At 46.3% G+C, this 27,051-nt stretch overlaps 2 protein-coding genes across 2 annotated transcripts; one reads left to right on the top strand and one right to left on the bottom strand.

The window, feature by feature from the left end:
• The first annotated feature begins 257 nt into the window (after window positions 1-257).
• CIDEB (cell death inducing DFFA like effector b) lies at window positions 258-8,913 on the top strand. The gene is made up of 5 exons (XM_015826454.1): window positions 258-298; window positions 3,491-3,635; window positions 4,585-4,734; window positions 7,678-7,868; window positions 8,775-8,913. Exons 1-5 carry the CDS (start codon window positions 258-260, stop codon window positions 8,911-8,913), a joined length of 666 nt encoding a protein of 221 aa, XP_015681940.1.
• A 2,546-nt stretch (window positions 8,914-11,459) lies between these two features.
• On the bottom strand, window positions 11,460-25,144 carry NOP9 (NOP9 nucleolar protein). The gene is made up of 10 exons (XM_015826453.1): window positions 24,940-25,144; window positions 22,557-22,964; window positions 21,221-21,346; window positions 19,847-19,991; window positions 18,764-18,950; window positions 17,252-17,392; window positions 16,327-16,428; window positions 14,497-14,727; window positions 13,164-13,269; window positions 11,460-11,800 (listed from the first exon to the last, which is right to left on the bottom strand). The coding sequence occupies exons 1-10, from the start codon at window positions 25,142-25,144 to the stop codon at window positions 11,646-11,648; spliced, it is 1,806 nt and encodes a 601-aa protein (XP_015681939.1). The 3' UTR covers window positions 11,460-11,645.
• Between the last annotated feature and the right edge of the window lie 1,907 nt (window positions 25,145-27,051).

Below are 27,051 nucleotides of genomic sequence, written 5' to 3'. Positions count from 1 at the left end.
TCCAAGTCTATTAGCCTGGGGTGTTATCTGTTTTGTTGTTTACTTTGGAATTTGCACCATGTTCTACACACACACACACACACACACACCTCCATCACGCACACATACCCATGCTCCTGCCCACAAATCACAGTTCAGAGTCCAGAGAGACCAAACAGGGCAGCGTGTCCCTTTTGCAACTCAACACAAAACACTGACGAAGCAGGAAGAAAGGACATCTCTTTGCTGGGAGCCCATCAGCCCCTGCCGTGGGCACCATGGATCTTATCAATGCCTTGGCCCCCTCGTCTTTGTTGAAGTAAGTTCATGGGGGGGGCACGGGGCTGGAGAGGTTGGGGTTAGCAATCTCGACTTCCGGAGTCCTTGACATCCTGGTTTCTCTAGCTAGTTCTCAACAGCTAGCCTTCTTTTGTGGTTAGTTGGATCTGCCGTCCAGCCTTTTCACAAGTTACAGCAGCAGCCAACACAAGGATGTTGGGGACTGTGGAAGGGGGGGGGGAATTCCCAAACCTGTTTGTGTGAAATCAAGGAAGGCACAGCAAACTAACTAGGTTTACCCAACTTTCTAATCTCCTGGTTGTTTACAAAGATTACCCAGCTGGATTCCACCATGGGGGCGAAGCTTGGTCTGTGGTTATCTGGTTGAGGGGTTGGGATTAGGGGAGAGGGCGTGTTTTATAAACCTGGTTTGCTTGCTCTGTGGTTGTGGTTCAAGAGACCCAGAAAAAGGCTTGTTTCAGGAATCAATTCAGCAGAATGTCAGTTTCTGTTGGAGTGGAAAGGGGAGGGGGGGATAGATATAGAGAGAGAAAGAGAGAGAGGACAGATAGATAGATGAGAGAGAGAGAGATAACCAAGTTATGTCTGGAACAATGTGAGCATCTGCAATTAAAATGGGTTCGCTTTGAGTTGGCTAATCCTTGACGAAGATTCGAATTCAGAGCAGAGTCCATGTTTAAAACTGGTTGCCAATGGAACGAGTTATCCATTCTGGACTCACTCTTCTTTTAGAGTCGGGATCTCCAAACGTGGCGATTTTAAGACTTGTGGACTTCAACTCCCAGAATTCCCCAGCCAGCAAAGTCGAAGTCCACTCTTCTTAAAATGGCAAGATTGGGAAACGAGAGTCTCCAAGCTTGGCTGGCTGAGGAATTCTGGGAGTTGAAGTCCAGAAGTCTTAAAGCGGCCACGTTTGGAGAGCCCTGTTTTAGAACAATCTCCCAACCTTGCCACTTTAAGATCCGTGGACTTCAATTCACAGAATCCCCCAGCCAGCTTTGGGAGTTGAACTCCATCCATCTTAAAGCGGTCAAGCTTGGAAAACTCTGTTTATTACAATAATAAAGGGGGGGGGAGACTAGATATTTATAGTGTACCAAGTCAAGAAACATGGATAGTTACCTTTTCAGATGAAATGGTCTGCTTATTTATTTATAAAATTTATAAACAGCCCATCTTGCCCCAAGGTCACTCCTATTCTTAATAAGCCCAGTTCTACAGCAGCAACATTCAGCCAATCATGGCTTATTTCACAAATGCAAGGTATGACCTGGCTTGTTTGGTACTTCAGAAGCTAACCAAAGAGAGAAGCAACTTAGAACTAAGGAGAAACTTCCTGACAGTTGGAACAATTAACCAGTGGAACTACCTGCCTCCAGAAGCTGTGAATGCGCCAACACTGGAGGTTTTTAAGAAGAGACAGGACAGCCATTTGTCTGAAATGGGACAGGGTTTCCTGCCTGAGCAGGGGGTTGGACTAGATGACCTCCCTTCCAACTGTATTATTATTATTATTATTATTATTATTATTATTATTATTATTATTATTATTATTATTATTATTATTATTATTATTATTATTATTATTATTAAGCTAAAAAACCCACTTGTGCATCATTGCTCCTTGGATATCTCTGTGCAATTAAGACAGACTCCATAGCTACTCCATCACTACTCCAGCCCCCTCTTTCTGGAGAAAAAAAACTACCTGGAATTTGGACTATGACCTCCACGGCTAAAGGAACAACAGCTGCTGTAATAAACAGCTCCACGTAATCCTGATTCATTGTGGCTGTTTGGGGAGCCCTGTGAGGGCTAATCTCTCAAAAAATCAGGGAGAGGCAGTCTTACAGAAGGACCTTCTTAGTGACACTGCAGAAAGGGACGGTGTGTTTTTCGCTGGACACTCTGCACATGACCTGAGGCATCACGCTGCAAGATCACAAGACGTGTTAATACCACTTTACAAGGCCTTGGTAAGGCCACACTTGGAATACTGCATCCAGTTTTGGTCACCACGATGTAAGAAAGATGTTGAGACTCTAGAAAGAGTACAGAGAAGAGCAACAAAGATGATCAGGGGACTGGAGGCTAAAACATATAAGGGACGGCTGCTGGAATTGGGGATGTTTAGTTTAATGAAGAGAAGGACGAGGGGGGACAGGATAGCAGTCTTCCTATATCTCAGGGGTTGCCCCAAAGAAGAGGGAGTCAAGCCATTCTCCACCTGAAGGCAGGACAAGAAGTAAGGGATGGAAACTAATGAAGGAGAAAGCTGAACTAGAACGAAGGAGGAATTTCCTGATAGTGAGAACAATTAAACAGTGGAACTTCATAGGTTGTGGGTAACACTGGAGGTTTTTAAGAAGAGATTGGACAGCCATCTATCTGAAATGGTATAGGGCCGTGGTGGCGAACCTATGGCATACGTGCCACAGGTGGCACGCAGAGCCTTCTCTGTGGGCACGTGCGCCATTGCCCCAGTCCTAGGCCTTCAGCTGGGTTTTATAAAACCTTTTTGCTTTAGGCCTCTGCCGCCGTGTGCAAAACAAAAAAGGTTCAATTAATCAATTTCAATTTCTCACGGGGAAAAAAAAGATCTCGCAAAGTTGGAATTGATTGAACTTTTTAGTCCCACCCGGTCTGCCGTTACCACCGCGGCCACGCCCACCCAATGGGCCATGCCCACCCGGCACCCGCCGATACATATGGGCTTTGGGTTGCAGTTTGGGCACTTGGTCTCTAAAAGGTTTGCCATCACTGGTATAGGGTCTCCTGCCCGAGCAGGGGGTTGGACTAGAAGACCTCCAAGGTCCCTTCCAATCCTGTTATTCTCTTAGTCTAAAAAAGAAAAGGACCAGGGGTGACATGATAGCAGTCTTTCAATATCTGAAGGGTTGCCACAAAGAAGAGGGGGGTCAACCTGTTCTCCAAAGGACCAGAGGGCAAGATGAGAAGCAACGGATGGAAACTAATCAAGGAGAGAAGCAACCTGGAACTAAGGAGAAATTCCGACAGTGAGGATAATTAACCAGTGGAACAGCTTGCCTCCAGAAGTCGTAGGGGCTCCATCACTGGAGGTTTTTAAGAAGAGGCTGGACAGCTACTTTTCTGTAATGGTGTAGGGTCTCCAGCTTGAGCAGGGGGTTGGACTAGATGACCTCCAAGGTCCCTTCCAACTCTGTTATTCCGTTATTCTCCCTCGACTCAGGTCAGTCTCCAGTGCAGGCTCGGAAATCTCCCGCCGGGTCTGGACGCCGAGCCCTCCGCCCCAGCGGCCGTTCCGAGTGTGCGATCACAAGCGCAACATCCGCAAGGGACTAATGGCCAGCACTTTGGGGGACTTACTTAACAAGGTTTGTAGATTTATTTGGGGTGTGTTGGGTAGTTTTTATTGTTTTAAATTCTTTGATTATGAATATTTTGGTTCGTCGGCCAATCGGTCAGAGGTTTAGACTGAATTTGGCGTTTTTGTCCACCTAGTGCAGGGGGTCTTCAAACTTGGCCCTTTGATGACTTGTGGACTTCAACTCCCAGAATTCCTCAGCCAGCGTGCCTCGCTGAGGAATTCTGGGAGTTGAAGTCCACAAGTCATCAAAGGGCCAAGTTGGAAGACCCCTGCATGTGGACTTCAACTCCCAGAATTCCTCAGCCTGGCACGCTCGCTGAGGAATTCTGGAAGTCCACAAGTCATCAAAGGGCCAAGTTGGAAGGCCCCTGCTTGTGGACTTCAACTCCCAGAATTCCTCAGCCAGCATGCCTCGCTGAGGAATTCTGGGAGTTGAAGTCCACAAATCATCAAAGGGCCAAGTTTGAAGACTCCTGCTTGTAGACTTCAACTCCCAGAATTCCTCAGCCTGGTATGCTGGCTGAGGAATTCTGGAAGTCCACAAGTCATCAAAGGGCCAAGTTGGAAGGCCCCTGCTTGTGGACTTCAACTCCCAGAATTCCTCAGCCAGGCACACTGGCTAAGGAATTCTGGGAGTTGAAGTCCATAAGTCATCAAAGGGCCAAGTTTGAAGACACCTGACCTAGTGAGTCCTTTCCAAGGACCTGGGATAGGCAGATGTGTTTGTGTTGATTATTATCATTATTTTATCTCCCAGCGAATGTACACACACACACACACACACCTATTTCTGAATTTGCAGCAGGTCACTCCAAGTCGACCTCTCTTTTCTCACCTGCGAAATGGGCATAAAATTTTGTTGCACATATTTAACGCTTCAAAGTAAGCAGTTTGAAGGGGGGGGTGGAGTCTCTTCAGCCTGCATACCTCAGTTTTGTTGGTTTCATGTTTTGTAGGCCAGGGAGACCCTCTTGATGTCCGGCATGGTTTTCTTGGTGCTGGAAGAAGACGGGACCCTGGTTGAGACGGAGGAATTTTTCCAAATCCTGGAAGACAACACAGCCTTGATGGTGTTAGAGAAAGGACAGAAGTGGACTCACGGCAAGGTGGGGGTCATCAAATCAAATCAAGAAAAAGCTGGAACATCCGTTTGTCAGGGATGGAGTAAGGTCTCTTTCCTTGAGCAATGGGTTGGACTAGAAGACCTCCAAGGTCCCTTCCAGCTCTATCAGTCTATGATCTGTCTTTTTGTCTGTCTGCCTCTATCATCTGTCAAATCTCTCGATCATTATCATTATCTATCTCTATCATCTATCAATCATTATCATTATTTCTATCCATCTATCATTATCTATCTATATCATTATCTATCTATCATTATCTATATCATTATCTATCCATCATCTATCTGTCTCTATCTATCTATCTATATCATCTATCCATCTATCATTATCTATCTATATCATTATCTATCCATCTATCATTATCTATATCATTATCTATCCATCATCTATCTGTCTGTCTCTATCTATCTATATCATCTATCTATCTATCTATCTATCTATCTATCCATCTATCATTATCTATCTATATCATTATCTATCCATCTATCATCTATCTATATCATCTATCGATCGTTATCATTATCCATTATTATCTATTTGTCTATCATCTATCTATCCATCTATCATTATCTATCTATATCTATCATCTATCGATCGTTATCATTATCCATTATTATCTATCTGTCTATCTATATCATCTATCTATCCGTCTATCATTATCTATCTCTATCATCTATCGATCATTATCTTCATCTATCCATCTATCATCTATCCATCTATCATTATCTATCTTCCTATATCTATTTATCCATCTATCCATCTATTATTAATCTACCTATCATCTATCGATTGATTGATCATTATCTATGTATCTATCTCCATCATCTATCCATCTATCATCTATCTTTATCATCTATCGATCATTATCATTATCTATCGATCATTATCTATCTATCCATCTAATTATCTATGTATCCATCTATCTATCTATCTATTTCTATCTATCTATCTATTTCTATGTATCTATTTATCATTATTTATCTATCATCTATCGATTGATCGATCATTATCTATCTATCTATGTATCTATCTATCCAGCCATCTGTCATTATCTATTTATCGGTTATAAGGAAAAGATTGGACGTCCATTTGTTCGAGATTTCCTAAGGTCTCATGCCTTGGGCAGCGGGTTGGAGTAGAGGACCTCTCAAGGACCCTTCCAGCCCTAGGATTCTATGTTTCTATGCTTCTAAATCCTCCTGTTCTTTTGATCAAGTTTTATTATCAGATCAACCTATAAAAGGAACAAAAGTAAGAAAATATAAGAAAAATGAAAAACTGCCAAAAGGAAAAAAAAAATTGACTTCCAACTGTCTTTGGGGCAACAATTACAAAAATAATACAGCTTCAGCCATTAGCTTTCCATTTCACAATCTTTCGGCCATTTCTACAGTTACAAAAATCATTCTAAAATTAACGTTTCTTTTCTTTTTCTTTTTTCACGTCGGTCCAAAGGCTCAAAGGAGAGAAATAAATTTTGTAGGTATTCCAGATCCGTTTGGGCGACGACCAAGTGCAGCCACGCTAATCTCTGGTTTATCTGCCCTTATTTCCTCAGAAATCTGGGTTTTTTTTTGCCCAGCTAAGCTCCCCAACGTCACTTGCGGTGAACATAAAGCTGGCAGGAAATACCTTTGGTGCATTTTTTAAAAAAAACAAACCCCAAACCACATTAAAAATAGCTGCTAAAATTGGTTTTCTCGGTTTGGAGATTTGGGTTTTTGTGGTTTCACAAAAACACACACCCCCTACTCAAATTGCTTTGGGGTGGTGTGCATTTTTCTCCTTGGGATCCTTTGTTTTAATTATTTGTTAGATTTTGATCCTGCTTTTGTTATTTTATAAGGAACACAAGGCAGCAAAAATACTTAATCCTTCTATTTTCCTCACAACGGCAACAACAGGCCTGTGAGGTGGGTTGGGCTGAGAGAGGGACTGGGCCAAAGTCACCCAATTGGCTTTCATGCCTAAGGCGGGACTAGAATTCACCGTCTCCTGGTGATTGGGCCAAGGTCACCCACCCGGTTTTCATGACTAAGGCGGGACTTCCAAGGTTGGTAAAATGAGGACCCAGATTGTTGGGGGCAAAAGGCTGACTCTGTAAACCGCTTCCTTCCTTCCTTCCTTCCTTCCTTCCTTCCTTCCTTCCTTCCTTGCCAGTGGTCAGAATGCAGCATTACAGGCAAACTGTGCCCACTGCCAGCAGTTCGATCCTGACCAGCTCAAGGCTGATTCAGCCTTCCATCCTTCCAAAGTCGATAAAATGAGGACCCAGATTGTTTGGGGGGGCAATAGGCTGATTCTGTAAACCGCCTAGAGAGGGCTGTAAAATACTATGAAGCAATATATGTCTACGTACTATTTCTTTTTCTTTCTTTCTTTCTTTCTTTTTCTTTCTTTCTATCTATCTCTATCATCTATCTCATCTCTCTTTCTTTCTGTCTTTCTGTCTTTCTGTCTTTCTGTATGTATGTATGTATGTATCTATCTATCTATCTATCTATCTATCTATCTATCTATCTATCTATCTAAATCTAAATGACCCAGATTGCTGGGGGCAATAAGCTGACTTTGTAAACCGCTTACAGAGGACTGTAAAACACTATGAAGCGGTATATAAGTCTAAGTGCTATTGCTCTCTCTCTCTCTCTCTCTCTCTCTCTCTCTCTCTCTCTCTCTCTCTCTCTCTCTCTCTCTCTCTCTCTCTCTCTCTCTCTCTCTTCTCTCTCTCTCTCTCTCTCTCTCTCTCTCTCTCTCTCTCTCTCTCTCTCTCTCTATCTATCTATCTATCTATCTATCTATCTAAATCAGGACCCAGATTGTTGGGGGGGGGCAATAGGCTGACTCTGTAAACCGCTTAGAGAGAGCTGTAAAGCACTACGCAGCGGTACATAAGTCTTAAGTGCTACTGCTATTGTTCCCCAGAGCACCAGTCGGACGTTTGCCCTGAGCGGAGACAAGCCTCGAAACAGCCAGGATATCGCCCGCATCACGTTCGACATCTACAAGCTCAACCCTCGGGACCTTTTCGGCAGCCTCAACATCTCGGCCACTTTCTACGGGCTCTACTCGATGAGCTGCGACTTTAAATGCCTGGGACCGAAGAAAGTTCTGCGGTGAGCCTGGTCCCTTGCCCTCCCCGGGGAAAGGTGCAGAGGGAGGGCCCAAGTGCTTTTCCAAGGAACAGTGTCCGCCAATTCCCATAAAAGGTTGGAAAAGAACGCAGGAGGCTTTGTATGAAATACAAAAACTGCTGCAAGAGACACTCTAGCTCAGGGGGTCTTCAAGCTTGACCCTTTGATGACTTGTGGACCAACTCCCAGAATTCCTCAGCCAGTCACGCTGGCTGAGGAATTCTGGGAGTTGAAGTCCACAAGTCATCAAAGGGCCAAGTTTGAAAACCTCCCGTTCTAGCTTTTACACTGATAAACCCAACTCCAAGTTGGCCCTGTCAATGCTTCCACTCATTGGATTATTTATTTGATTTTTATCCCGCCTTACAATTGTTTATGAACAATTCTCAAAGCGGTAAACATTCTTGATACTCTTTCCTCCTATTTTCCCCACAACAATCCTCTGAAGTGGGTTGAGCTGAGAGACAGGGACCGGCCCTAAGTCCCTCAGCCCCCTTTGATGCTAAGGCGGGACTAGAACTCACTGGTCTCCTGGTGATTGGCCCCAAGTCACCCAGCCAGCTTTCATGTCTAAGGCACAACTAGAACTCACCGTCTCCTGGTGATTGGCCCAAAATCACCCAGCCAGCTTTCATGTCTAAGGCGGGACTAGAACTCACCGTCTCCTGGTGATTGGCCCAAAGTCACCCAGCCGGCTTTCATGTCTAAGGCGGGGCTAGAACTCACTGCCTCCTGGCCCAAATTCTCTGTACCAGCTTTCATGCCTAAGGCTATCTCACTTAGCAACAGAAACCTTGGGCTCCCTTGTGGCCGTTAAACTCGAGGACTATCCCTACCGCCTCCGTCTGTGAATTATTTTGACGGAAATCCTCTTTTGCCTTCCTCCAGGGAGGTCCTGCGTGTGGCTTCCGCCGTCATGCAAGGCGTCGGGCACCTTCTTTTGGGGGCTTCCCATTACATCCGCCGGCTCCTGGAGGTGGGGGACAGCTGGCACCCCCAAGTCAAGATAACCAACTACCAATACTGAGGCCTTCGTCCCTGCAAACGCCGGAAAAAACCTTCCGGCTTCGGACTGGATTGAAGGGAACCCACTTGATTCGGGACTCAGATTTAGATAACCTTTATTGTCATTTTTTTTACGGTGGGCACAATGGCACACATCGAAAATGAAATTTAGTTGCCCGCTCTCAAAGTGAAACACATACACGACACACACCTAAACATACTATGAACAACGCATGTATAGACCCACATCCCTACATATATGTAACAAATAAATATTAAACACTGTCCATCTTGAATATATAACGGAAGGAGGAAGCTGGAGCGTTCACAAGGTTAATGCTGTACGGAATGAAACTATGGCTGAATCTGGATGTTCTGCTCCGGGTACCACGGAGCCCCCCTCCCAGAAGGGAACAAGGAAAACAGATTGTGAAGAGGATGTGTAGTGTCCCAGACAATCTTGCGGACCCTGCTCAAGCAACGCTTATGGGCCACGTCCTGGGTGGAAGGGAGGAACTGCCAATAATCTTTTCTGCCGTCCTCACCACTCTCGGCACCGGCTTCCTGTCCGAAGCAGGGATGCTTCCAAACCAGACTGTGATGCCGTATGACAGGATGCGCTCGATCGTCCCCCTGTAGAGAGTGGTGAGGACAGGGGAAGGAAGATGTGCTTTTCTCATGCGACGCAGGAAATGGAGGCGCCTGCTGTGCCCGCTTCACCCGTGTCTCGCTGTTGAGCAACCAAGCCAGCCTACTCGTCGACTGCACACCCAGGAATTCGGTGCCGGTAACCATCTCCACAGGGGAATCATTAATGCACAGAGAAGTGTGGCTGTGCCTGCCTTTTCTGAAATTGACAACGATCTCTTTGGTTTTTCCGGTATTGAAACAAAAAAAAATAAAATAAGGAACTTCTTTACCTGCAGCTTTCTGTCCCCTTTCCAGAGGGGTTAAGGGGGGTTGATCCAGGCTGGCATATACAGAGCCGTTCAGCCAGCTGAACAGACCACGGATGCAGCATACGAGTGCTTCGGGATCTCTTCGGAAAGGATGCTTTCGGTAGGACTGCAAAGCCCATCGTCCCTGGCTGTACAATCGCTACAAACCACCTTTGCCAGGTTTGAGGAAACACCGGCCTGCTGACCCCTATCCAGCAGCGTGGGCCTCTATAAGGAGCAGGCTGAAGTCATCATCTTGGTTTGCAAAGATGGGGCAGTAGAGCCTCCAGCTCAGCGACCACTCTACCTACATTCCTCCACTTATAACCCCTCACTTACCGATTAACACCTCTACAGATAGTTCTCAACTGGCGACTGTTCATTTCGTGTCCGGCACTGGAAAAAAAAACCCTGATTTATGACCGGGTCTCACATTTATGAGCGTCGCAGCATCCCCACGTTGACGAAAATCAAAATCCGGGCGCTTGGCCTGATCTTACGACGGTCGCGTAACCCGGGATGACAGGATCACCCTCTGTGACCTTCCCAGCTGGCTTCGGACAATGGGGGGGGGAGCTGGATTCGTTTAACAACCGCGTACTTCGTTTAACTGAAGTGATTCCCTTAACCAGGCGTGACTCGATTTCACAACGGCCTTCTTTAGCGACAGAAATTGCGGTCACAATTATGATCCTTAAGTCGAGGACTCCCTATATCGCAAGCCCCAAGACTGTGCCGCTTATTCCTGCTGGTCAATCTTTGGTCAGCCGATAATGGCTTCCAGTCCAGCTTCCTGCTTGAGTTTGAAGACTTGTGGACTTCAACTCCCAGAATCCCTCAGTCGTGGCAGCCATGCTGGCTAGGGAATTCTGGGAGTTGAAGTCCAAGTCATAAAAGGGCCGAGTTTGAAGACCCCTTCTTGTGGACTTCAACTCCCAGAATTCCTCAGCCAGGCACGCTGGCTGAGGAATTCTGGGAATTGAAGTCCACAAGTCATAAAAGGGTCCTAGTTCCCTCACGCTGTCTGAGGAATTCTGGGAGTTGAAGTCCACAAGTCATCAAAGGGCCGAGTTTGAAGACCCCCTGCTATAAAACAAATGCAATAAAGCAATCTAGCCACATTTGTTCTCCTCTCCTTCATGCTGGCTGGGGAATTCTGGGAGTTGAAGTCCACCAGTCTTCAACGTGGCCGCGTTTGGAGACGCCGCCGGATCTAAACTCCTTGACAGTTAGAAGAATTAACCAGTGGAACAACCTGCCTCCAGAAGCGGTGAATGCTCCAACACTGGAAGTTTTTAAGAGGAGACTGGACGGCCATTTGTCTGAAATGGTATAGGGTTTCCTGCCTGAGCAGGGGGTTGGACCAGATGACCTCCAAGGTCCCTTCCAACTTTATTATTATTATTATTATAAACCATCATTTCACGATTACAGGAAGCTGACTAGCCTTCTGGACAAACCGCAGACTGTCCAGCCAATCTGTTTGCCCTAAAACCAAGACACGAACAGCACCTGCAAAGAACTCACTGCCTTTAATATCTGCAAAAATATAAATAAATATCCGTTTGAGAAGAGGGTCAAGTAAGGCACGTCCGGAGCAATCTCAAATTGCTCAAATCTCACCCTTCTCTCTTTCTCTCTCGCCTTTCTTTTGGACTACAGTCCCCATCACGAACTGGCCGAGAGCGATAGGAACGATTCCGCTCACATTCGCGAGGGCGAAGGGAGAGGCTCTAAAAAGGCTCTTCTGGGCAGATGTGGGCGGGGCGTGGGAACACAAAGCCCGCTTAAGGAGCTAGTCCTCTTGATCCCCAGTTCAGTCCAGGATCTCGGCGAAAAGCTGCCTCCGCTTTTTCTCCGCCTGCTGATGGCCGTCCCAGTCGCGGCGGCGTTTGAGGAAGTGGGTCAAGGCGAAGTTGCGGACGAGGTGGTGGCCGAAGGGGTCGTGTCGCAGCCGGGCCTCGTGCTCCGCTGCGAGGAGAAGGAGAAGAGAGGGGGGGCTAAGTTTGGAGGAATGACAATAAAGCCTCTGTGGAACGGAGGGGCTGCGTTCACACGTGTCCTTTGTTCCAGGCTCCACCTTAGGAGGCGGTGTGAACGCAGTCGCTGGAAGGGGGTGACTCTGAAATATGGCCTGCCGTGTAAAGAGTTGGGTGGCTTTACACGTTTTCTTTAACTCAAGTGTTTCTCAGCCTCGGCCCCTTTAAGAAGTGGGGGCTGGGGCAGCTGAAGCTATGCTGGCTGGGGAATTCTGGGAGTTGAAGTCCAAACATCCTACAGTGCCCAAGGTTGAGAGACACTGTGTTAATTGAATGAACCCTTTCCAGTATGGAAGGGGAAAGGAAAGAAGGAAAGGAAAGGAAAGGTAAAAGGAAGGAGGAAGAAGCGAGGGAGGGAGGGAGGGAGGGAGAGAGGGAGGAAGGAGGAAGGAAGGAACAAAGGAAAGGAGGGAGGAAAGAGAGGGAGCGAGGGAGGAAGGAAAGAAGGGAGGAAGGCAACGAAGGAAGGAAAGGAGGGAGGGAAGGAGGAAGGAAAGAAGGGAGGAAGGGAGGAAGGAAGGAAGGAAAGGAAAGAAGGGGGAAGGAAGGAAAGGGAGGAAGGAAGGAAGGAAGGGAAGGAGGGAGGAAGGAAGGAAAGAAGGGGGAAGGAAGGAAAGGAGAAAGGAAGGAAAGGAAGGAAGGAAAGAAGGAAGGAAAGGAAGGAAAGGAGGGAGGAAGGAAGGAAGGAAGGAAGGGAAGGAAGGAAAGGAAAGAAGGGGGGAAGGAAGGAAAGGAGGAAGGAAGGAAGGAAGGAAAGAAGGGGGAAGGAAGGAAAGGAAGGAAAGGGAGGAAGGAAGGAAGGAAAGGAGGAAGGAAAGAAGGGAGGAAGGAAGGAAAGGAAAGAAGGGGGAAGGAAGGAAAGGAAGGGAAGGAGGGAGGAAGGAAGGGAAGGAGGAGGAAGGAAGGAAAGGAAAGAAGGGGGGAAGGAAGGAAAGGAAGGGAAGGAGGAGGAAGGAAGGAAAGGAGGGAGGAAGGAAAGGAAGGAGGGAGGGAGGAAGGAAGGAAAGGAAAGAAGGGGGAAGGAAGGAAAGGGAGGAAGGAAAGGAAGGGAAGGAGGGAGGGAGGAAGGAAAGGAAAGAAGGGGGAAGGAAGGAAAGGGAGGAAGGAAAGGAAGGAGGGAGGAAGGAAGGAAAGGAAAGAAGGGGGAAGGAAGGAAAGGGAGGAAGGAAAGGAAGGGAAGGAGGGAGGGAGGAAGGAAAGGAAAGAAGGGGGAAGGAAGGAAAGGGAGGAAGGAAAGGAAGGAGGGAGGAAGGAAGGAAAGGAAAGGAAGGAAACAGAGGACACAGAGGCCTTACCCAGCTCCTGAGCCAGCTCCCGCTTGGCTGGCAGGGAGGCTCTGCTCCAGATGGCATCCAGAACTCGGCTCCCATACTTGGAGCAGGCGAGAGACAGGAAGTGGCCCTGATGATCCAAAGCAAAAAAGAAAAAAAAAAGGGGGGGGGGGAGAGGTGGAATGGTTATAAGTCAAGAACTACACGCCAATAACGGCTGCAACCAGGCCCAGAATCGTGCCAACTGCGGAAAGGAAATGTGTACTTTTTGCATACAGATGTTGACGTGTTATTGGCCAAGAACCCAAACACCTTGCAGAGGTTAGGAGGAGTGTGCGATGCAACCAGGTGTATTGACTGAGGAATTCTGGGAGTTGAAGTCCACAAGTTATCAAAGGGCCGAGTTGGAAGACCCCTGATCTAAATTAAAGATGGAAAAACAGAAACATCTTAAGATGCCTTGAAGGAATGGGTTCTGAATGAATGTGGGCTGGATGCAGAAGTAACTGATATAAAAGGACCCTGAATTGCAATTAATAACAATCTAATCTCATTCTGTGTGTGATTAACAGGAAAGCACGATAAGCAATCAAATATTTGATGATAGGTAGAAGACAGAATGGAGTTACTACTCTCTCTGGAACCAAAAAGCAGAAACAGAATTTATGGATTACTACCAATCATCATAAACGTCACTGCTAACAGTGCGGGATCATGCTTGCTTTGAGGACTAGAAACCCTGTAAAATGAATCCCTCTAGAAGCTGAATCTGGCACCTGAATGACCATGGTATGACAGTGGCCAAAAACCTATATCTGTGTTTTTCAAACTTGGTGATTTCAAGACAGGTAGAATTCGACTCCCAGAATTCCTGCTTGCTTTGAGGACTAGAAACCCTGTGAAATGAATCCCTCCAGAAGTTGAATCTGGTACCTGAATGACCATGGTATGACAGTGGCCAAAAACCTATTTCTGTGTTTTTCAACCTTGGGGATTTCAAGGCAGCTAGAGTTCGACTCCCAGAATTCCTGCTTGCCTTGAGGACTAGAAACCCTGTGAAATGAATCCCTCCAGAACTTGAATCTGGCACCTGAATGACCATGGTATGACAGTGACCAATAATCTATTTCTGTGTTTTTCAACCTTGATAATTTCAAGGCAGGTAGAATTCAACTCCCAGAATTCCCTTGCTGGCTGGGGAATTCTGGGAATGTCTTACAAGTTGACAAGGTCGAGAAACGTGGGTCTACAGGGTACAATGTTTAGGGTGAACCTAAACAGGCAGAGCTTTGACTTTGCGTTATCACAGCATTATCACACCCGGAGCGGAATCCCACCAGGGGTCCCCGAGACTTACTTTGAGCCGGAGCAAGACTTTCCGCCTCGTCTTCTTGGGGACGGAGGGACTGGCCAAGAGGGCATCGAAGACGTGGCTCCCGCTGGGATCACACGCCAAGGTGACCAGGTCCGCGGGCGGCGTGGCGCCCATGCTGCGCAGCACGAGGGAAGGGTCGGCAAAGTGGAGGAGGTGCTGCAACATCAGGGAGCCGTGATAGGAGACGGTGCTCAGGGCCGGCGGTGCGTCTGCCTGGAGGAAAAAAAAGTAAGGTTCTCTATTTAGGCAAGAAAAACCCAAATGCACAGGGATGGGATAGGTGGTACTTTGCTCAATAGTAGCAACTGTGAGAGGGGCCTCGGAGTCCTAGTGGACAATCCCTTAAATATGAGCCAGCAGTGTGCTGCAGCTGCCAAAAAAGCCAACACAGTGCTGGGCTGCATTAACAGAGGAATAGAATCAAGATCAGGTGAAGTGTTAATACCACTTTACAAGGCCTTGGTAAGGCCACACTTGGAATACGGCGTCCAGTTTTGGTCACCACGATGTACAACAGATGTTCAGACTCTAGAAAGAGTGCAGAGAAGAGCAACAAAGATGACTAGGGGACTGGAGGCTAAAGCATATAAGGAACGGCTGCTGGAATTGGGTATGTCTAGTTTAATGAAGAGAAGGACGAGGGGGGACAGGATAGCAGTGTTCCAATATCTCAGGGGCTGCCCCAAAAAAGAGGGAGTCAAGCTATTCTCCAAGGCGCCTGAAGGCAGGACGAGAAGCAACGGATGGAAACTAATCAAGGAGAGAAGCAACCTGGAACTAAGGAGAAACTTCCTGACAGTGAGAACAATTAACCAGTGGAACCACCTACCTCCAGAAGCGGTGAATGCTCCAACACTGGAAGTTTTTAAGAAGAGACTGGACGGCCATTTGTCTGAAATTGTATAGGGTTTCCTGCCTGAGCAGGGGGTTGGACTAGATGACCTCCAAGGTCCCTTCCAACTTTATTATTATTAATATTATTAATAAAAGAGAATCCAATGGTGTGGTGGAATGACGTCTGGATTCCCAGAAGGGAGGGGCTCCATGCCAGAGGACCAAGAGGCAGCCAGGTTTAAATCGTTTGGTTGGGAGGAAGAGAGTTACGACGGCTCCCCCTTAGCAATTTCACAGAGCCGGTCTTTAAATGATGCAAACACAGGCGCAGAGAGTCCTCGACTTTCAACCGTTTGTTTAGCGACCGTCCGAAGTTGCGACGACACTGAAAAAAAGGAACTTGTGCCCGTGTTTCACCTTACGACCCTTGCAGCATCCCTATGGTCACGTGATCAAAATTCAGACGCTCCCATTTATGACAGTGGTGGGACGCTGCGGCCGTTGTCAATACAGGCAATCCTCAACTTACGACAGTTCGTTTAGTGACTGTTCGAAGTTACAACGGCACTCAGAACGTGACTTACGACTGTTTTTCACACTTACGACCTTGGCAGCCTCACGTGATTGAAATTCAGACGCTTGGCAACTGACTCACATTTATGATGGTCGCAGCGTCCTGGGATTGATATTGTGTGTGTGTGTGTGTGTGTGTGTGTGTGTGTGTGAGAGAGAGAGAGAGAGAGAGAGAGAGGTGATCCCCATTTGCGACCTTCTGACAAGCCCAGTCAATTGGGGGAGCCCGATTCACTTCGCAACGCTGTCCCTAATTTCACAACGGCAGCGATACGCTTAACCACCCCGGAAAGAAAAGTCGTAAAACGGGGCAAAACTCAAACTTAACACACATCTGGCTTAGCAAGAGGAATTCGGGGCCCTGTTCTGGTTGTAAGCCGAGAACTACCTGTAGCTCACACCTACCTTCTCCTTCCCCTCCCCAAAGTAGACCTCGTAAGCCAGCACGGAGGCGAGGAGGGGGGCGCAGGCCCGCTGGCGGGTGCGGGGCTTCCAACAGTGGAAGGCCTGGAAGGAAAAAAAACAACAACAGCTCAACAATTTTTAAAAAAGTTTTTAAGAAGAGACTGGACAGCCATTTGTCTGAAATGGTTTAGGGTCTCCTGCCTGAGCAGGGGGTTGGACTAGATGACCTCCAAGGTTGTTGTTGTTATTATTATTATTATTATTATTGTTGCTGTTGTTGTTGATCATCGCACAGTCAGCCAGATGTTCAGACTGGATTTGGCATTTTTGCCTGCCTATCGAGTCCTTACCAAGGACCTGGGATAGGCAGATGTGGATGTTTGATGGTATTACAGATCTCGTCGCAGGATGGAAGCAGTTCCTAGCAAGGCTGCCTTTTGCAATTGACTAATAGCGAATTTGTCAATGCCAATGGTGTTCAAGTGGTGCTCCAGTTGTTTTGGGATTGCACCCAAGGCGCCTATTAACTATTGGTACTACCCTTGCTTGCCTTTGCCACAGTCTTTCTATTTCTATTTGTAGGTCTTTGTATTTTGTGATCTTCTCCAGTTCTTTCTCGTCTATTCTGCTGTCTCCAGGCACTGCCACGTCCACTATCCAGACTTTTTTTGTCTTTCTTATCGACAATTGTTAAGTCCGGGGTGTTATGCTGCAGGTGCTTGTCTGTTTGAATTCTGAAGTCCCACAGCAGTTTTACTACTACTACTACTACTACTACTACTACTACTACTACTACTACTACTACTACTACTGCTGCTGCTGCTACTGCTACTGCTACTGCTACTGCTACTGCTACTACTACTACTACTTGGTGGAGAAGAACAGAGCAAAGGAACAACCAGGAAACCAAGCAGGATTTGCTCACCTCCAAAAGGACCTGCAGCACTTCTGGCTGGTGGGCGCCGTGTTTCCGGCAGGCGCCCAGGAGCGCCGTGACGATGCCGAGATGTTCCAGGGCCAGGATTTGTTCCAAGCCGGGGCTCAGCTCCTGAAAAAGCTTCCCCAGCTGGGGATGGGGTGTGAGTGAGAAGACCCTTCTAGACCAAGAGGTCTTCAGGAGCCCCTTCCCCTCTTCTAGGCCGGCAGGGATCTGATGGATCTCTCTGCAATGGATCACGAGCAGCTGGGGGACCCTTACGGTGTGACTCAGGTATTTTTATGCCGATTTATTTTTACACGCAACTCAAAGTGGCGAACGTGTCTCGTATTCCTCCCTCCTTCTATTTCCCCCACAATAACGACAACCCTTTGAGGTGGGTTGGTGGGTTGGGCCCAAAGTCACCCAGCCGGCTTTCAGGCCTAAGGTGGGACTAGAATTCACCGTCTCCTGGTAACTGGTCCAAAATCACTCAGCTGGCTTTCCTGCTTAAGGTGAACTAGAATTCCCACTCTGCTGGTGATTGGCCCAAAGGCTCCTAACCAGCTTTCATACCAAGGTGAGACTAGAACTCACTGTCTTCTAGTGACTGGCCCAGTCACCCAGCTGGCTTTCATGACTCGGGTAGAACTAGAACTCACTTTCTCCTGGTGATTAGCCCAGTCACCTAGCTAGCTTTCGTGACTAGGGTGGGACTAGAACTCACTGTCTCCTGGTGATTAGCCCACAGTCACCTAGCTAGCTTTCGTGACTAAGATGGGACTAGAACTCACTGTCTCCTGGTGATTGGCCCAGTCACCTAGCTAGCTTTCGTGACTAGGGTGGGACTAGAACTCACCACTCCTGGTGATTGGCCCAGTCACCTAGCTAGTTTTCGTGACTAGAGTGAAACTAGAACTCAGTCTCCTGGTGATTGGCCCAGTCACCTAGCTGTCTTTCATGATTAGGATGAGACTAGAATTCACAATCTCCTAGTGAATGGCCTATAGTCACCCAGCTGGCTTTCGTGACTAGGGTGAGACTAGAACTCACTGTCTCCTGGTGATTGGCCCACAATCAACCAGTCGGTTTAATGCCTAAGGCGGGACTAGAACCGTCTCCCAGTGATTGGCCCACAGTCACCTAACTGGCTTTCATGACTAGGGTGGGTGGGACTAGAACTCACCACTCCTGGTCATTGAACCAGTCAACCAGTGGCTTGCATGCCTACGGCGGGACTAGAACTTTCTCCTAGTGATGGGCGTGGGACTAGAACTCAGCGACGGGCCCAGATACCCAGCCAGCTTTCATGCCTAAAGCAAACTAGAACTCACCATCTCCTGGTTTCTATCCTGGTGCCTTAACAGCCCCTCGTGCCATTGGTGGACCCAAAATCTGCTCCTGCCCTTTCAAAGTCTTAACCCGCTCTGTCCCTGCTTAGCTTTTCGAGATCAATCGAAAATCAACGGCAACACCCCGATTGACGCCAACGGAGAGGCCGCCACCCAAATCCTCTCTCACCAGTTTGCGCGAGGCGGCCTGGATCAGCCGCTGCAAGGTGAAGTTGGCCACCTTGTGAGCTGACAACACGCGGAGCTGCCCCTTCACGTGGACCTTGTAGAACGAGCGCAACGCCTTCGCATCCGATACCTCCAGGACTTTGTCCAGAACCCGGCTGCAGGTCGCGTCCTTCAGAAACACCAGGAGACTGCTGAAGAGGGAGGAATAAACAAGACAGGCACATCAATGCACCTCTGCCTTGTCGCGCACATCCACACATGCAGTCGTTAAGTGAATCGTGTGGCCGTTAAGACGAATCCAGCTTTCCCCCTGGACTTTGCTGGTCAGAAGCCGGCTGGGAAGGTTTCAAATGGTGGATCACCTGCCCTCGTCGTAAAGGTGGTGCTGGTAGCCAAGCACCCAAATTTTGATCCCATGAGGCTGCAATGGTCACAAGTGCGAGGACTGGTTCTAAGTCACTTTGTTCGGGGCCGTTGTAGCTTTGAATGATGGCTAAATGAATGGTGGTAAGTCGAAGGTTTTAATGGTAAGGTGTGTCTAGACCAGGGCTCTTCCAACTTGGCCCTTTGATGACTTGTGGACTTCAACTCCCAGAATTCCTCAGCCAGCATGCCTGGCTGAGGAATTCTGGGAGTTGAAGTCCACAAGCAGGGGTCTTCAAACTTGGACCTTTGATGACTTATGGACTTCAACTCCCAGAATTCCTCAGCCAGGCACGCTGGCTGTGGAATTCTGGGAGTTGAAGTCCACAAGTCATGAAAAGGCCAAGTTGGAAGACCTCTGGTCTAGAATGTGGGTCTATTTAATACAATATTTCTTAAACCTGGCCACTTTAAGACAGGTGGACTTCAACTCCCAGAACTCCCACCTATCTTAAAGTGGCCAAGTTTGAGAAACACTGCTCTAACTCCACATTTTAACCATTACACAACATTGCGAGCGTAACCATTACACCACACTAGTGTAACTATTGCACCACACTGCCTTTAACCTGGGAAGATTAACACAGCCAACAGCACAACCGGTGGAAACTCCTCCCCCCAATCCCCACCCCCAAACCATCCAGCCAATCCCAATGCTCACCTCTGCCCAGCTGCAGCTGGGTTGCAGCTGCTCAAGTAGCCAATCACAGACCGGCAGAGCTGAGCACTGGTTTCAGGCAGCTTTCTATGGAGGATCTCCAGCGCCACCTGCAGGCAGAGGCTGAAACATCTATTGGTGATGAAATCTAGAGGGAAAACAGGGTTAGTTTAATAGCAGGGAATCTTAGTTAAGGTCCGGCCAGGAAAGACAGATAAAGGGAAGATATATAAATGTTATTTATATACCTTTATACCTTTGAAATAACAGGAAATACTTGTAGCTCGGGTTTTAGATTTTGACAGCGGTTTGCTCTCCAAGCCTGTTTCAATTTAGTTTCTGAACGTTTCGTTACCATACTAGGAAACATCATCAGAATTTTTTTTGTCCTGTTCCTCTTTAGCTTATATATGTCTCACAAGACACATTCAGTTGTCCTCGACTTACGACCCCAAAATGTCTGTTGTTAAGGGAGACGTCTGAAATTTGTCTGAAATGGTATAGGGAGTTGGACTAGATGACCTCCAAGGTCCCTTCCAATTATTATTATTATTATTACTGTCTGGAAAGCACGCTGGCTGAGAAATTTCTGGGAGTTGAAATCCACAAGTCATCAAAGGGCCAAGTTTGAAGACCCCTGGTCTGGATCCAAGCTCGCGGCTTCATCAAAATGGCCGACTGAGGAATTCTGGGAGTTGAAGTCCACAAGTCATTAAAGGGCCAAGTCTGAAAACCCCCTGCTTGTGGACTTCAACTCCCAGAATTCCTCAGCCAGGCACGCTGGCTGAGGAATTCTGGGAGTTGAAGTCCACAAGTCATCAAAGGGCCAAGTTGGAAGACCCTTGCTTGTGGACTTCAACTCCCAGAATTCCTCAGCCAGGCACGCTGGCTGAGGAATTCTGGGAGTTGAAGTCCACAAGTCATCAAAGGGCCAAGTTGGAAGACCCCTGCCCATAAAAGGACCTCAGATTTATGACTTAACCCCCTGTGGTCACATGATGACAATAACCGATGCCATAAAAGGTACTTGCAATCCATCCTCAAAATTACGATTTCCCCCCCCCCCACGGTCACGTGATCGCATTTCAAGGGGCGCAACTGGCTCACATTGACGACCGGTTTGCACGTGACAATTTGCAACGTATTTTCCCAGTGTGCAGCAAAGAACACCCATTCATACCGGTAGAAAGGATTGGCTTAGCGACCGCATCAAAATGGTTGTAAGAGCGAGTCAGCACTCATGGAGACCCGCTTAACCACTACAACTACTTATCACAAAAAATCCCACGCTCCCTTGTTGCCATTAAGCGAGGACTCCCTCAAGAGCTGTGCAAGACTGCTGTTTCTCCACCTGCCCAGCAGATGGCAGCATCTCACCTGCAATCTGTTCCTGGAAGCAGCCTTTGAATTCCTGCAGGAGGGAGAGGAAGCTGGCGGGAACCTCGAAAACCGCTGGTCCTTCGCTCCCGACCTTTGAACCCTTGGCCCGGGGACGAAGAAGCCCTAAGATGGCGGAAGTGGGCAAAAAAGGGGAAGGTGTGAATCAGAGGCCCTGATTTTCCCACATGGAAACGATTCATACACTTCTGCATGCTGCAAACATCTGGCAAAATAGGGCATTAATCAAGGGTGTCCAACAACGGCCACTTTAAGACTTGTGGACTTCAACTCCCAGAATTCCCCAGCCAGAATTCTGGGACTTGAAGTCCATAGGTTGAAGACAGCATATGTTGAGTTTAGGACTTCATCTGTTATTTGTAAATAAAAATAAAATAATAAACAAAACAAAACAAAATAATAAAATACATAAAATTAATATAAAATAAAATATATAATAAAATAATAAAACAAAAGAAATAAAATAAAATATATAAAATACATAAAATAATATCAAGCAAAACAATAAAATGAAACAATACATAAAATAAAATAACCCTTAAAATATAATCTAAAATAATATATAATAAAATATAATCTAAAATAAAATAATAAAATAAAATATATAAAATACATAAAACCTAATATAAAACAATAAAGTAAAACAATACATAAAATATAATCTAAACTAAAATAAGAATAATATATAATAAAATAAAATACATAAAATATAATACATAAAATATAAAATCAAATCAAATAAAACAAAATAAAAATAAATACATAAAATATAAAATACATAAAAAATTAATAAAATAAAATAATAAAATAAAAATAAAAAACATAAAAAACAAAAAATAAAAAGTAATAAAATAAAATGTATAAAATACATAAAACATAATATAAAACAATAAAATAAAATATGTAAAATATAATCTAAACTAAAATAATAAAATAAGAAATAATATATAATAAAATAATATAATAAAATAATACATAAAATATAACACATAAAAAATAAAATAAAATAAATAATATAAAATACATAAAAAATAATAAAATAAAATATAAAATTAAAATAAAATAAAATAAAAACAAAAACAGGTCAGCTACAGTGAGCTGAGCAGAAACAGCGGACCCGGAGTCACCCAGAAACCTCCTAGAACTGAGGGGAGTCATTAACCCAGGTCTCATCATTCCCACATCCTTCCCACCCTGGATCTCAACACGCAGGAAACTCTTGAGATGCCCGAAAGCAGGGGACGGCTTTCATCCCCTCCACACACACACACACCCATCACATGATGGGGGAACGCATTCAACAGCCACCACTCACCTGAGCCCGGGAGCCCCCGTCCGCCGTCCGACCCGACTCGGGCCCCTCCCAGGACCTGCAACAGGGTCCGCACCACAAAGCTGGCGTGGGCATCCAAGGCGAAAGTCGACAGCTCCTCCTGAAGACCCTTCCCCAAACTCAGGATGAGTTCTTCCAGTGCCTGGGACTCCTCTCCTCCGTCCGAGATCAGCGCTGGGGCTCTCCACAGGGCCCCCTCCAAGATGTGGGCTCCGCAGGGGTGGCAGGCCACCAGGCGCAGGGAGGGGAGCAGGGCCCGGAGCAGGGGGTCCAAGCTGGCCCCCGAGGCCGAAGGCAGCAGCGCCTGGAGGAGCAGCGACCCCGACGGATCCAGGGCCAGCGGCAACGCCACAGCTACGGCTTCCGTCAGGACGTTGCTCACAAACAGGCCTGTAAATAAAAATAAAATAATAATAAACAAAACAAAGCAAAATAATAAAATAATACATACAACATAATCTAAAATAAAATACATAATAAAATAATAAAACAAAAGAAATAAAATATATCAAATACATAAAATGATATAAAGCAAAATAATAAAATAAAACAATACCTAAAATAAAATACTTAAAATATAATCTAAAATAAAGTAATATATAATAAAATATAATCTAAAATACAATCTAAAATACAATAATAAAATAAATAAATAATAATATATAATAAAATAAAATACAATAAAATAAATAATATATAATAAAATAAAATAAAATGCATAAAATAGAATCTAAAATAAAATAATAAAATAAAATATATAAAGTACATAAAACATAATAGAAAACAATACAATAAAACAATACATAAAATATAATCTAAAATAAAATAAGGCAAAAATAAGGCACGTTATAGGGAGTCCTCGAGTTACAACCAAAATTGGGAGCAGAACTTCCCTCACTAAGCGAGGCGGTTATTAAATGGAGCCGGGCCCAGTTTTTGCAAGCTTTTCGGCCCACGGTCATTAAGCGAATCCCTTCAGTCGTTAAGGGAATCGCACGGTCGTTAAGCAAATCCGGCATTCCCCCCCCCATTGCTTTTACTTATCGGAAGCCGGCTGGGAAGGTCGCAAATGGCGATCACGTTCCCGGGGATGCTGCAGCCGTTGTCAATACAGGCAGTCCTCGACTTACGACAGTTCGTTTAGTGCCCACTCAAAGTTGCAACGGCACTGAAAAAGGGACCGAGGACCGTTTTTCACAGTTACGGCCTTTACAGCATCCCCACATGGTCACGTGATCAAAATTCAGATGCTTGGAAACTGGCATGTACTTATGACGGTGGCGGCGTCCCAGGATCACGTGGTCCCTTTTGCGACCTTCTGACCAGCAAAGTCAATGGGGGAGAAGCTGGATCCATTTAACAACCATGTTACTAACTTATCCACTGTAATGATTCACTTAACAACGATGGCAAGAAAGGTCGTAAAACGGGACGAAACTCACTTAACAAATGTCTCACTTAACAACGGACATTTGGGGCTCAATTGTGGTCGCAAGTCAAGGACTGCCTGTACATGCCAATCTCCCAAATTTTGATCACGTGATGGTCGGAATGCCACAACAGTCGTAAGTGTGAGGAGCAGTTGTTAAATTGTCTTTTCGGTGCTTCCAATGCTCGCTAAACAGTGTTTCTCCACCTTGGCGTGTTGAAGATGTGGGGACTTCAACTACCAGAATTCCTTGCAACAAAAAAAGAACTCCCGTATTCCCAAATTTCTGAATGCCAATGGAGGCGGCTATGGCCCGGTACTCAACTTGCAACCGATCGCTTACCAACCGATTGAATTTACAACGGACTTCCATGGGGATACTTATAACCCAGATTTGAAATACCAATAGCTGCCCCTTGTAGTCACATGACCTCACAGGCATTTAGAACAGGGGTCTTCAAACTTGGCCCTTTTGATGCCTTGTGGACTTCAACTCCCAGAATTCCTCAGCCAGCATGCCTGGCTGAGGAATTCTGGGAGTTGAAGTCCACAAGCAGGGGTCTTCAAACTTGGCCCTTTGATGACTTGTGGACTTCAACTCCCAGAATTCCTCAGCCAGGGACGCTGGCTGAGGAATTCTGGGAGTTGAAGTCCACAAGTCATCAAAGGGCCAAGTTTGAAGACCCCCGATTTACAGCACCCCACAGTCACGTGACTACATTTTACAGCCATTTTGCCAAAAACTGGCATGTATACATCCCACTTACGCTAAAGCCATCTCATAGCGAACCACTGGTTCACTTAACAACTGCTCCAAAAATGGTCCAAACATCACGAGTTACGACCGTGGTGGGCAGGCTCCATTACGGTCGTAACTCAAGAACTATTTCCACAAGCTTTCAAAGTGCTCTGTCTCCCTTTGTGAACAAATCTTACTTTTCTCCTCATCGGAGGCAAAGCCAGACTTGAAGGTTTCGTGCGCCTGATGGAAATAATCTGCCACTGCGGGCTCCATTTTGGGAGCATCTCCTCCTTTGATCTCCTCTGGGTCTCCTTTCCCCTTCTTAGCAGCAGGCGGACCACGTCTCTTCCGCTCTTTGCTGCTTTTCGCTGCTTTACGGCGCTGGGCAGGGGGTGCCATCCTTCTGGACAGCTCAGCCAGCCTGCCGGAGGGAAATCGAGGAAATTAGCAAATTAGCAATGAGGAAAAGAGTCACTTTGGACCCCAGGACCAACAGCATATAGATTTAATAAATAAATAAAAAACAAAACATATAAATTGAATACATAAAAATAAAACACATGCAGCCAGGGGTCCGCTTGCTGTAACAAGACCAGGAAAAAAAAAATAATCCAGGTTAAAAATCTTCTGGCAGTTACACAGTCTCGTTGAGCCTACCTCACAGGGGTGTGTGGTGGGGATGAAATGGACAAAAGAACGAGCAGACTAAACCCTGAGTGTGCATTGGACACCTCAACACATTACACTTTAAACAACTTTTTGAACATCCAATATTTTGGAACCATTGCATGATCAAAGTCATCGGGTGCTACATATAACTTTATATAATATATAATATTTTCTCTCTCTCTCTCTCCCTCCTGTGCGTTGGCTGTTTGTTGCTTCAAATTATTTGCAAAAATTATAATGGTGAGAAACATTTTTTTATTGTGCCTGGCTGAGGAATTCTGGGAGTTGAAGTCCACAAGCAGGGTTCTTCCAACTTGGCCCTTTGATGACTTGTGGACTTTTTTAGCATATGACATAACAAACATGGACTCACAATATATATATTCACATTTCATCTAAATAACACAGTAAAATACAGTATATGTATGTGTGTATGTGTGCATCTCTGTGTATATTCAATTTATAATGCATAATTTCACCATAATGAAATACAATTAATTTAAGGGGGGAGGGGGTTCCCTTCAAAACCAACATCCAAAGTTTCAAAGTCAGTTTAGGCCAGGGGTCTTCAAACTTGGCCCCTTTGTGACTTATGGACTTCAACTCCCAGAATTCCTCAGCCAGGCACGCTGGCTGAGGAATTCTGGGAGTTGAAGTCCAGAAGTCATAAAAGGGCCAAGTTTGAAGACCGATGCTTGTGGACTTCAACTCCCAGAATTCCCCAGCCAGGCATGCTGGCTGAGGAATTCTGGGAGTTGAAGTCCAGAAGTCATAAAAGGGCCAAATTTGAAGACCACTGCTTGTGGATTTCAACTCCCAGAATTCCTCAACCAGGCACGCTGGCTGAGGAATTCTGGGAGTTGAGGTCCACAAGTCATCAAAGGGCCAAGTTTGAAGACCCCCTGGTTTAGGCTGCAAAGGGTCAAAGGTCATAAAATATCCAAACCACTAGAGCTCATTTTTAATCCACAAACAGCCACGAGAAAGTGAAAATCAACGACCAAGGAGAGGGGGGGGCACCCCAGGAAAGGCCGGGCTGGTTGAGATGCCCTTCTGCAGCCTCTCCTCGCTGCCTCACCGGTTGCATTTCTGCCTGCAAAGAATCCGTGCAAAGAAAACAAAAAAACAAAAGGGACTCCAATAAAAATTCAGAAGACTGCAAGACTTACAGCAAACACCCGGCCCAAAGTTTTGCCTCTTGGCTGCCGCTCCTACTGGATCGCCACAGGATCCCGCGGAAAAGCGATCGCAGGATCGCGCATCTTTCACCCGCTGCTTGCAACGCCGCCACCTTTTGCAATCCGCGCGGCACGCGGAGGTCCAGCCCGCACCGCGCGTGCGCGGGAGAGACCCTCGCAGGCCACGCCCCTCCCGGAACCAGTCTGGAGCTTTGCCGCGCTGCATCCCGGCCTGCCCCGCGCGAGCGAGCGAGCGAGCGAGCGAGCGCGGCGGCCGCTCCTCCCAGAAAGCACTGCGCCCATTACGTCACCTTTCATTCATTCATTCATTCATGCGTGCATTCATTCATTCATTCGTTCCCTGCGAACGGTGCTATCTGCGCGGTTGGTAAATTTAGATTTCTTAAACTTACATTTCTTTTAAGTTCTTCGAGATTACGAGCATTGCGAATCGTGGGA

The sequence above is a fragment of the Protobothrops mucrosquamatus genome, unplaced genomic scaffold (assembly GCF_001527695.2).
Source record: "Protobothrops mucrosquamatus isolate PMUCROS unplaced genomic scaffold, P.Mucros_1.0 scaffold3145, whole genome shotgun sequence".
NCBI lineage: Eukaryota > Metazoa > Chordata > Lepidosauria > Squamata > Viperidae > Protobothrops > Protobothrops mucrosquamatus.
This window is presented reverse-complemented; position numbering and strand designations above follow the sequence as displayed.